This window comes from Rutilus rutilus (assembly GCF_951802725.1).
Source record: "Rutilus rutilus genome assembly, chromosome: 5".
Classification (NCBI taxonomy): domain Eukaryota; kingdom Metazoa; phylum Chordata; class Actinopteri; order Cypriniformes; family Leuciscidae; genus Rutilus; species Rutilus rutilus.
Window position 1 is genome coordinate 46,542,495 of NC_140213.1, and position 12,589 is coordinate 46,555,083.

General features: G+C 40.7%; 1 protein-coding gene across 1 annotated transcript in view; it reads left to right on the plus strand.

Moving 5' to 3' along the window:
• The window catches only part of LOC311291143 (uncharacterized protein), a gene marked incomplete at its 5' end in the record, with an annotated part of 100,882 nt that overhangs the window by 84,648 nt on the left and 3,645 nt on the right, over positions 1-12,589 (plus strand). The window contains one exon of the mRNA XM_084410016.1: positions 1,690-1,860. Within this exon, the coding sequence (XP_084266142.1) occupies positions 1,690-1,860 (171 nt within the window). The remainder of the gene's footprint in view (positions 1-1,689; positions 1,861-12,589) is intronic.

Sequence of the window (12,589 nt, forward strand, 5' to 3'; positions counted from 1 at the left end):
TGTGACAGCTTTTAGGTGCTTTTATTGGCAGCGTCACCCTTACATTTTACATGAAAGTGTCACCACCGCATCAAAAACATGATTGCGTGATGAAAACATGATGAAAAACACCACCTAAACATAGCCTAACTGGTTAGAAAGAAAACACAGAACAAACAGAGTAATGTGCATGTCCATCTCGTGAGTGTACAGTCTTCTTCTACCATATTCTCCCATTAGCCGCTTTTCAACGGGCCAGCGTGAGCACAGAGACCGAAATCATGCCCTAAACGCGCTTTTACTGGACTATTTCACACAATACAAAGGTACACCAGCAAGGGGGAGATGAATTAAATAAATCGCCATACAAATATATCAGAAGTTGTCATTTAGTCTTTATTTACAAACTTGGACACCACACGCGACTATTGACTGACCACGAACAGGTAATAACTTGCATTTTTCATTCGTTAATGTCTCGCGGTCGTGCTGTTTTTTTACCCCGTTTTTTTTTTTAACAATTAAATTTTGGGCTAAAAGTGTGTTGTAACGCAAGCGTTACTGAACATGTACTAGGGGTGTCAAAATTAATCGTTTCTACGGTGCATCGCGATGCAGACGAGGACGATTCGGTTTCGGTTCAGTAATAGCCCATAACCGGTTATAATGTACTGACGCATTTCTGACGTCACGTCAGCACCGCGTGCTTAGTCGCGGCATACAATGGCAGAGCGAGGCGAAACGGCAGAGCGAGGCGAAACGCCAGAGCGTGCAATAAAAAATGCTCCAACCACTTTAAAAGCCGACATTTCGGCACATTTCGGCTTTTATCAACAACACGGTAAGCCCGACCTTGACAAGACACACGCTGTGTGCAAATCATGTCACGCAAAAATAAAATATGCAGGAGGTAATACCACCAACATGAGAAACCACGTCAGTCGTTTTCACCCCGAGCTGCAAATTCCTACATGCTGAGCAGTTTGTGATGTTTCAGGAAGTTCCAGTGCCCAGTGCTGTTATTTTGTTTTATTTTATTTTGTGTATTAAAAAACACTGCTGAAGTGCAGATTTAGTTTTTTGTATATTGATTATATTCAAGTAGGTTTGGCCTCTTGTTTATTTTGGTTTGTAATTTAATTTCATGTATACATTTGTCAATATTTAAATGTTTTACAAGAAAGTACACTATATAGCACTATATAAGTATTTAAGTACACTCCCTGCATTATGCACTTTTAGTACTTACATTTGTGTGTTCTAATCTAATGCTGCTGTTGTCTTCTGTGCCCAGACTTGAGTTTTATTTGATGTTTGATACATTCAAGAAGTGTGTTTCAGGTAAAATTAAAGGTTCAGTTCATATATCTGACTGCTTGTATTTATTGACAAAATTGTACATGTGAAGCAAAATTGAAAAATAAGAATGCAGTGCATCATCAATGCATCGTGATGCATCGAGATAATCGAATCGAACTGAATCGATGACTTGATAATCGTAATCGAACCGAACCGTGAGACCAGTGTAGGTTCACACCTCTAACATGTACCGAGTAAAATATTACTGAAAATTGATTAGTAATGCCTTACACTACTGCGTTACAGCAAAAAGTAATATGTAACTGTAATGCATTACTTTTGTAACGCATTACTCCCAACACTGGTGATGAATATGTGTGGAATAATAATAAATGCTGTTTTTGTGTTCAGGCTGAATAATTGTGAGCTGACAGAGAAAAGCTGTTCAGTTCTAGCTACTGTTCTCTCCTCTAAAACCATCCTGAAAGAGCTGAACCTGAACAACAGCCGTCTGCTGGACTCAGGAGTCAAAGAGATCTGTGAGGGACTGAAGAAGCCTGTGTGTGAGCTGAAGATACTCAAGTAAGTACATTTCACTATAAACTGCTGTTTATTCAGACTGACGTGAATTTTCTTTTCTTTTATGGAGAAGAATTTTAATTTTTTAATCTTTTAATTTTCTTTTCTTTTTTTTTCTTTTTTTTGCACTATAATGAGAACTGGCCAACCAATAAGATTTGCACTTTGTCAAAATGCCCACAGCTGTTGCCGTTATATATAACACACTGCCTTGGTGGCTCACTGACTCTTTTGCTAAGTGACATTGAATAGCAGGGGAAGAATCTGGAACAGGATTTGGAGATTGGCTCTGTGTTATTTTTTTCTTTCTAATCTGAATAGGACTGGTTAAATTGGATGAACTGTTTGAAAACATGTAAATACTCTTTTGTCACAGCCTAGGTGGAGTTTTTCTATGGGGCCCCATACTTGACATGCGGAAAAAATAAATAAATGTTGTACTAATTAGTTTACAAAATGTACTTCCAAATAAGAGATAAGAGATATTTTTAGTCTTGTTCTATGTTTTAAGTTAATTTGTTTCTTTAAGCTTCAAAATATGTGGAAGCCTTAACCCTCTGGGGTCTGAGGGGTTTTCTGGGCCCTGGAGGTGTTCTGACATGCCCTGACATTTGTGCTTTTTTCAGTTATTTATAAACATGATAATGGCAAAGGTGTAAATTCACTCTATATAGCACAAACAGGGCTACCATAATATGTGATCAACATGCATGTATATGTTTGAATTTTTAAGAGAATAATGTTTATGCGTGGTTATTGAAAAAAATAAAAATAAAAGTTGCTGAAATAAGACCACAAAACTCATACTAAATATGTGTCCACAAGACTTTTGACTAATGGATGTTGTCGCTTCAAGTTCTGGCTTCAAAATGATGTGAAAATAGTCTTGCTTTATCGTTCACATTAAACAATACATTGATTTAAATTGTATAAGACAGGTTTTGCTTGGAAAGCCAATATGCAAGGGCGGCATGAACGAGGAGTGGTTTACACCTGAGAATACAATGTCCCACCCATTATGCATAATGAGCCATTCATTCAGGTGTGACACTGACTGAGCACCACAAGAATGAATGCAAGGACAAAAGATATATTTAGAAGAAGACTTATATTGACCATTTAAGATTTTGCTTACATCTATCTTGTAAATATGTTTTGCTATTTTATTAAAAAGGTTACAATTACAACAATAATTACAATTTCAACAATATTTCAAGTGTACTCTTTCTTTGTAAAAAAATTATTATAGGCCTACATTTTATCATATGTATTCATTAGTTTGAATATAGCCAACATTGGAACAGCTAACATCTTAGTTGATGACTTTATTTTTGACAAAAATAGTATTTTATATATATATATATATATATATATATATTATACAGTGAGGAAAATAAGTATTTGAACACCCTGCTATTTTGCAAGTTCTCCCACTTGGAAATCATGGAGGGGTCTGAAATTGTCATCGTAGGTGCATGTCCACTGTGAGAGACATAATCAAAAAAAAAAAAATCCAGAAATCACAATATATGATTTTTTAACTATTTATTTGTATGATACAGCTGCAAATAAGTATTTGAACACCTGTCTATCAGCTAGAATTCTGACCCTCAAAGACCTGTTAGTCTACCTTTAAAATGTCCACCTCCACTCCATTTATTATCCTAAATTAGATGCACCTGTTTGAGGTCGTTAGCTTCATAAAGACACCTGTCCACCCCATACAATCAGTAAGAATCCAACTACTAACATGGCCAAGACCAAAGAGCTGTCCAAAGACACTAGAGACAAAATTGTACACCTCCACAAGGCTGGAAAGGGCTACGGGGAAATTGCCAAGCAGCTTGGTGAAAAAAGGTCCACTGTTGGAGCAATCATTAGAAAATGGAAGAAGCTAAACATAACTGTCAATCTCCCTCGGACTGGGGCTCCATGCAAGATCTCACCTCGTGGGGTCTCAATGATCCTAAGAAAGGTGAGAAATCAGCCCAGAACTACACGGGAGGAGCTGGTCAATGACCTGAAAAGAGCTGGGACCACCGTTTCCAAGGTTACTGTTGGTAATACACTAAGACGTCATGGTTTGAAATCATGCAGGGCACGGAAGGTTCCCCTGCTTAAACCAGCACATGTCAAGGCCTGTCTTAAATATGCCAAAGAGCATTTGGATGATCCAGAGGAGTCATGGGAGAAAGTCATGTGGTCAGATGAGACCAAAATAGAACTTGTTGGTCATAATTCCACTAAACGTGTTTGGAGGAAGAAGAATGATGAGTACCATCCCAAGAACACCATCCCTACTGTGAAGCATGGGGGTGGTAGCATCATGCTTTGGGGGTGTTTTTCTGCACATGGGACAGGGTGACTGCACTGTATTAAGGAGAGGATGACCGGGGCCATGTATTGCGAGATTTTGGGGAACAACCTCCTTCCCTCAGTTAGAGCATTGAAGATGGGTCGAGGCTGGGTCTTCCAACATGACAATGACCCGAAGCACACAGCCAGGATAACCAAGGAGTGGCTCTGTAAGAAGCATATCAAGGTTCTGGCGTGGCCTAGCCAGTCTCCAGACCTAAACCCAATAGAGAATCTTTGGAGGGAGCTCAAACTCTGTGTTTCTCAGCGACAGCCCAGAAACCTGACTGATCTAGAGAAGATCTGTGTGGAGGAGTGGGCCAAAATCCCTCCTGCAGTGTGTGCAAACCTGGTGAAAAACTACAGGAAACGTTTGACCTCTGTAATTGCAAACAAAGGCTACTGTACCAAATATTAACATTGATTTTCTCAGGTGTTCAAATACTTATTTGCAGCTGTATTATACAAATAAATAGTTAAAAAATCATACATTGTGATTTCTGGGAAATGAGAAAGAAGCGTTTTTTTTTTTCAAAATTGGTGATTTTCGTTTTTTTGCAGAATCTGTTCGTTGAGATCACGAAGCCTCTCCATGTTTGAGATAGCAGTATTGGTGTATTTAAAAGCGTACATTTTGATGTTGAAATCGGCTTGTTTTTCGGAGATTCTAGCACGCAGTAGGGGCGTGTCATTGTCGGTGCGTATTTCCATACTGAATAAGCCGGCGTGGCTACTTATTATGCAGCGCTCTGGCCGGCTCTATCTGATTTCAAAATTCAATGAAGATGGACGCCAATAACATTACGATGTCCAGCAATCGATTTAAATAGTAGGTTACATGGGGTTTAATTTGTCGTTTAATGAGATGTAGCCTAATACATGTTGTCAGTGCCAATACATAGATCCACCTATATAATTAACGTGTGTATGAATGGTACAGTGGTAGAGCTTTCGCCAGCCGTGTCAGAGGTTGAGAGTTTGAATCCGCCCTTGTATAGTTTTTTTTCTCTCATCAAAACGATTATGTTCATCAGTGGTTGTATATCAAGCAGGGACACGCAAACGTTTGAATTATTTTGTTATTTCAACAGAACGAATAGAGAGTATTCGCAACGCAACGAATGGAAGCGCGCGTCGAGTGAAGACAATGCAGTGTGTGCGCGAGCCACATGAGTAAACACTGTATCTGCGCCACTGATCGCAGTGGCAACGAGCACTTTGATCACTTGATTAAAAAAAACACATTTCAGCGCTAGTATCTTATTTAAAAAACGAACAAAATGAATGCTCTGCCAGTTAACTGGAGATGTTTTATTTAGAGAATTTGTAGAATTGGTACATTCAGGGGGGAGGGGGAGACGGGGGAGCTTTACAGGGGGTATGACTTATCTAAATGAGAAGTAAATGAGCCCTATTGTCATTCCCAGAGGAGAACTTGCCAATCTTTAGAAGCAGATTTCTACCATTTCAGTTTTTTTGAGTGCCTACCTTCAAATGGCCACAACTTCTCCAAATATTATCAGATTTCCATGTGTTACACATCGTTGGAAAGCTTGAATACTACACTTTCAGAATATGTGAATAACTCAAAATGCCCCAGAACCGACTTGTGTCCCTACTTTCCGTGACTGGTCACATATACATATATATATATATATATATAGTCAACAAAATGTTGTCTTTCATATTTCGCCTGACTGTAACGTTGTTTTTATGAAATATTAGGGCATATAAAGTTAATTTGCAGTTTAATACGTTGCTTATACAAACAGCCTACATTTTATTTCAACATATTTCAGTCGATTTTTACTCATCTCAGTATAGCAATACAGTTTGTTAAAACATCATTCATTCACACACAGAAACGCGATTTAAATTTTTTTGCAAGCTGTGGTAAACATTGCGCATCTCTGCCGTTCATTCATTCACACAGAAACGCGATTCACTTGAGAAGGAAAAAAAACTTACTACAGTATTCTTCAGCTCAGTCGGATCCTTGCTCCTCGAAATACCCGCACTTCTGAGGTACATTTTCCATTATTATTATTCCTCACAGCGCTGCGAGACGGTGTAAACACGTACAATGTGTTTTCTCGAGCTGATATGGGGGCGTTCACAGGTTTGCGTGGATTGCCTCAGTTATTTGCGTTTGAATAGCGCGTGCTCTCCGTGTGCGGAGTCACATTAAAAATAATTAGATGAGATGAGAACGACTGACATCTCGCTCTTTTCTTACAGATTACATGAACTGAGAATATTTGTTTTTTATATAAATTACTTCATTTAAAAGAAGAGAATTCAAGCTTCATGCCTGTGTGTCTGTATGTCTGTTTGACTGAGTATTCGCTGAGTTATTGTTCATTTTCGGACGCGTTTCAGAATGGACTACACTGACAGAGAGAAGGCAGAACTCACATCATGTTTATTTTTCTTTATTTGGCAAAAAGCACAACACTTTGTTTTTATTGTGAGTATACACAAAAATAATACACATTTAACAGAATCGATTGATGTACAGTATGAAACTTGTTTGTAATATCAAAGTCAACAGATTATTTTGGAGTCTCCTTTGCACTGATAAGGAAAAAAGCGAGCAGATCACGCCAGCGTGATTGCCGACCTCAGAGGGTTAACTGATGCAGAACTTAGAGGCTGTTATGCGTGGCTGTGTAAATAGCGTGCCTGTATTTAATACAATTATCCACACCGAATAATGATGAGAATCACAGGGGAAACACATCCACTCAAACAAGACAAGACTGGACAAAGAAATTAACCAAACAGAGAGTATTAATACACAGAGGAACTAAAGGGCTGTTTACACGACAAACTTTTCAACTGAAACCGAGAAACTTTTTATGCATTTTGGATGTTCATTTACACAGCAATGGTGTTTTGAAGGCCTGAAAATGCAAGCTTTTATCAACTGGTTTCAAATTGCTAGGTTTTGAAAACGATGCTCCATGTAAACAACAAAAACACAAATTTGTGAAAATGGTGCCATGCACATGCGTACTACGTGTTCACGCATTATTATTATACAGCCTTTTTAGTTGTTTTCACAGATTTGTGAGAATGGGGATCGTTTTGACGCAACCTTGTCGTCTGTTTTTTGTGTCGCCTGTTCTTGTCGTCTGTTTTTAGTAGCGTATGTTTACATCGTTGCCATGTAAACATACCCTAAGTAGAAAATAAATTAGACAACAGGTGAAACGGTGTCAATAATCAAGAGAACAAAATGATGCACACTAGAAAACAAGGTCAACTTAGAATGACAGAACCAAACATAATAACCAAAACTTAATCTTGACAGAGGACAATTGTTTTTGAAGACATTGCAGTAATTATTAAAGTGAAAGCTTAAGTAAAGTTTTATTATTAATAATTGGTAGTGGTGTAACGATACATGTCACGGTATGGACATCACAGTTCGGTGCATGCAGCCATACGAAGAATACACACGATTCACACTCCAATCCAGAAGGGGACACAACGCTGTTTTTCTAACCATCACAACAGGAAAAAGAACTTCACGAGTTCACACTTACATATAATTTGAGGGGGTAAAGTTTAATGCGTATTTGGCGTGCTGTCCGGAGGGAGGGCTCCGAGCTCGGAGTTCGGCCCGAACCCAGAGTACTCCCCCCGTATGTAAGTGTTTAGGACTAGAAGCGTGGAGAAGGGGTGGTGGAGGGATGCTGCAAAACTGTCAATGGAATGAGGTGAGACTGCTGAGTATATATACACCTCTTACCATTGATTGCTGAGTGCTCTCCACTTGTGTTAATTATCTGAACGTGCTCCTCCCGAACCTTGTTAATAAAACATCATTTCACGAGTTCACACTTAAATATAATTTGAGGGGGTAAAGTTTAATGCGTATTTGGCGTGCTGTCCGGAGGGAGGGCTCCGAGCTCGGCCCGAACCCAGAGTACTCCCCCCAAAAGGCTAAAGAGCAGAGGACAGCCGCCGGACAAAAACCCCCCTGAATGAGTGCCAAGTTAGGCGGGCTGGAATCTCGAGAATGGCCTGGATGCTTGGCCAGGAGGGTCCGTGATGGCGGCTCACTGTGCCAGACTGACGGGCCCTGCTGGCCTGCAAATGAGGAACAGTTGTAATTTGTAACGACAGAATGGGAGAGTTTTGCACCTTTCTTTCTCCGCTGTGAGACCAATGCTCGCTGGACGGAAGAGAAAACGTAAGTGCTCGACCGGTAAAGTTCTCGCTGCATCAGCTGTGAGACCAAATGCTCGCTGGACAGAAAGAGGAAAAAGGAAAAGAGAAAAATGAGTACTTGACCAGGATATTTTCTCACTGCGTCCTCTGTGAGACCAATGCTCGCTGGACGGAAGAGAAAATGTAAGTGCTCTACCGGGAAGTTTTCACTGTGTCAGTTGTGAGACCAATGCTCGCTGGACGAAAGAAGAAAAGGAAAGAGGAAAATGAGTGCTTGACCGGGAGGTTTTCTCTTCTCACTGCGTCCGCTGTGAGACCAATGCTCGCTAGACGGAAGAGAAAACGTAAGTGCTCTACCGGTAAAGCTCTCGCTGCGTCAGCAGTGAGACCAAATGCTCGCTGGACAGAAAGAGGAAACAGGAAAAAGAGAGAAAAATGAGTACTTGACCGGGATATTTTCTCACTGCGTCCGCTGTGAGACCAATGCTCGCTGGACAGAAGAGAACAGGAAAGAGGAAAATGAGTGCTTGACTGGGAGGTTTTCTCTTCTCACTGGATCCGCTGGGATGCTCGCTGGATGGAGAAAGAGGAAACAGATGTGTGCAACATCCGCTGGAACAGAGAAAAAGAGAAATTAGCCAGAGTAAAAGAGCTCCTGTGGGAGCAGAGGAGACATCACTGCTGTGACGGTGGAGAAATTAGCCAGAGTAAAAGAGCTCCTGCTGGAGCAGAGGAGACATTACTGCTGTGACAGTGGAGAAATTAGCCAGGGTAAAAGAGCTCCTGCTGGAGCAGAGGAGACATCACTGCTGTGACAGTGGAGAAATTAGCCAGAGTAAAAGAGCTCCTGCTGGAGCAGAGGAGACATCACTGCTGTGACAGTGGAGAAATTAGCCAGAGTAAAAGAGCTCCTGCTGGAGCAGAGGAGACATTACTGCTGTGACAGTGGAGAAATTAGCCAGAGTAAAAGAGCTCCTGCTGGAGCAGAGGAGACATCACTGCTGTGACAGTGGAGAAATTAGCCAGAGTAAAAGAGCTCCTGCTGGAGCAGAGGAGACATCACTGCTGTGACAGTGGAGAAATTAGCCAGAGTAAAAGAGCTCCTGCTGGAGCAGAGGAGACATTACTGCTGTGACAGTGGAGAAATTAGCCAGAGTAAAAGAGCTCCTGCTGGAGCAGAGGAGACATCACTGCTGTGACAGTGGAGAAATTAGCCAGAGTAAAAGAGCTCCTGCTGGAGCAGAGGAGACATCACTGCTGTGACGGTGGAGAAATTAGTCAGAGTAAACAGAGCTCTAGTAGGAGCGGAGGAGACATTACTGTTGCAATATTAGAGAAAAAATAGCCAGAGAAATTGAGCTCCTCCAGGACCAGAGGAGACATCACTGCTGCAGCAGTGGATAAACTTACCTGGAGAAACTGAGCTCCTGCGGTGTGTGGCTGAACAAAGGGAGGAGAGTGGGGCTTAGCGGGCCGATGCTCGTCTTCTTGTGCTTTAAATCAAAGACGCGAGGAAAAAGAGGTGAGATGAAATCCTTGCAGGATTATGCACATTTAAGTTTAAGTGACTGAGCAAAGATAACAGTTCTCGTTTAGAACAATTTTGACTGTCTTAAGTTCATTTAGTGAAGTACAAAAGAGACGGCTTATGGTAAAAAGACGAAGCTTTGCATAAATGTAGGCATCTTGTATTTATTTAATTGTGTTTCACTTAAGGATTACTAAACTTGGTGTGAAACACACTGCTTGCTTGCATATATATATCTATATCTATATCTATATATCTATATCTATATATCTATATATATATATATATCTATATCTATATATCTATATCTATATATATATATATATATATCTATATCTATATCTATATATATATATATATATATATATAAATTTTATATTCTACGCGATTTTGAAGATAAATTGCAGGACAGTGTTAAGATAGGTTCTGTGAGCAATCTGCATGTTGACCCGGCAGACGTTGAGTATGGACTGGCCGGGACTGAATCTGTGGCGCAGCTTGCTTTGTCAGGCGGCCTGACGAAGAAGGAACACCATTCCCCTCGCGTGAAGAGGGCGGCATTGCCTTAATGGCTACGTTCACACTGCAGGCTGAAACGACCCAATTCCGATTTTTTTGCCCCTATGCGACCTGTATCTGATCTTTTCATGACAGTCTGAACGACACAGATCCGATCTTTTCAAATGCGACCCAGGCCACTTGGGTATGTGGTCCTAAATCCGATACATATCCGATCTTTTGAAATGCGACTTCAGTCTGAACGGCCAGGTCGCATGTATCCGACCCGCACGTCATTGAAACGCGAAAAACATCATAATTCTGCATTGAAGTAGTCGTCGGTTTGAAAACGGACTGCATATTCGTCGAGCTGAGGTAAATCTGGCGAACGGGTCGACCTCGACGAGCCCATTAATAAAAAAATAAAATAAAAAAAGAAGCCCACGGCCATTATAAATACGTTATGTTAACTTATTTGTGCTGAATCTGATATTAGATAGGTCAGCGGCTGCTGTCTGGCTCTTGTATAACGGTCGCTGCGCGCGCTCGTGTGTGTGTGTGTGTGTGTGTGTGAGAGAGAGAGAATCACAGTTAACTTAGTTAAAGTTTAGCTACTTCCGCAAATAACAGGTGACGTCGTTGTCCGTTGAGTACTCTTCTGCGCATGCGGGTCACTTCTGGGTCATTTCACGTTCACACAGGAGATCACAAAAGGTCGCATTTAATTGGAAATGTGAACGGCCTTGCAAAAAAATCAAATTTTTTCAAAAAATCGGAATTGAGCATTAAGCCCTGCAGTGTGAACGTAGCCTTACTGACCATTTCTCTATGGCGGAAATTATTGTATGGACCGGTGTAGATAAATACGCGGAAGGAGATCGCCCGAATGTTTCGCCCGCGGTTCTGATCCCGTTTGTTAAACCTGACGCCCGCGAGATTACACCAGAGGATTGCGGCAGAGGTTCCTCAAAGACGAGAGATTATTCATCGGACGGGAATTGCTCGATTCGTCCCTGTTAGGACGGTAGCCTACTGCCGGGCTAAATGCTGCAAAATTGTCAATGGAATGAGGTGAGACTGCTGAGTATTTATACACCTCTTACCATTGATTGCTGAGTGCTCTCCACTTGTGTTAATTATCTGAACGTGCTCCTCCCGAACCTTGTTAATAAAACATCATAAAAGGAGAACAGCGCATGTGCGTATTGAGCGTTTGAAAAGGGCCACTAGTGGGCACACTTTAAATGTGTCTTTATGTGCTCACAGAGAAAGGAGTTTACTTTGAAAGGAGCAGATTGCGGAAAGTATTGGAGGGTTGGGCATAAGCTTTGAAATATAGCCTAAGTGGAGCAAATTCTAACACTTCTAATGCATAATAACTATTTTTCATGATTCCATTTATTTTGTCTTTTATATCGCAAAATTCAGTTTTTGAAGTGAATTCGGTGTTGAAATTTTTATTTTATTTTTAAATTTTACGTAAAATGCGATATCCGCCGTGTTATTCTGTCATATTTTCTCCCTTTCCTTTTCCCTTTCTCTGCAGAATGCGATACATCCGCTCAACTAATCACAGCGCAGTGAGCGCACCATTCCACGCTTTGTAAACAGTAACGGCGGCGCTTTGAATAAACCCAGCATCCTAGTTTTCCTTCTACTTTGTGATCCACAAAAAAATAAAAATAATAATAATAATTTTGACGGCATTAGTGACCCTGTGGTGGTTTCTGCGGTGGGGAAGAAACGTAAGCCATCGAAATCTAATCATGTAGGCTACTTGAGGAGATTAAGAAGATGAGGCACGCGGGAGGAGGAAAAATGCAGACTGTTGCTTGTTCTCACACGACAGCATCAAACTTCTGTCACGCTGATACTTTGACCCCAGGGGATCTTTTGAAAAACTTTCAATTGTTTTACTCAAAGTCAAAGAAAACCGAGCAGGACCAAGCCATTTTACAGCTGATCGCCGTCAAAAAAGTTCAGGAGGTATTTCTTAGCGATGGTGATTTAATGTCGGCTATTTTTAGTCCAGTGCCTGTAAGTTAGGCTATATAAGATTAGTATTGACCAAGGTCAGAGGCTGTCATATGTGGATCAACTTACTTTGTTGTGTATTTTCAACAGTTAAAATATGAAAAATAACTTTTATATTGATTCAATGGATTAATTGCATTT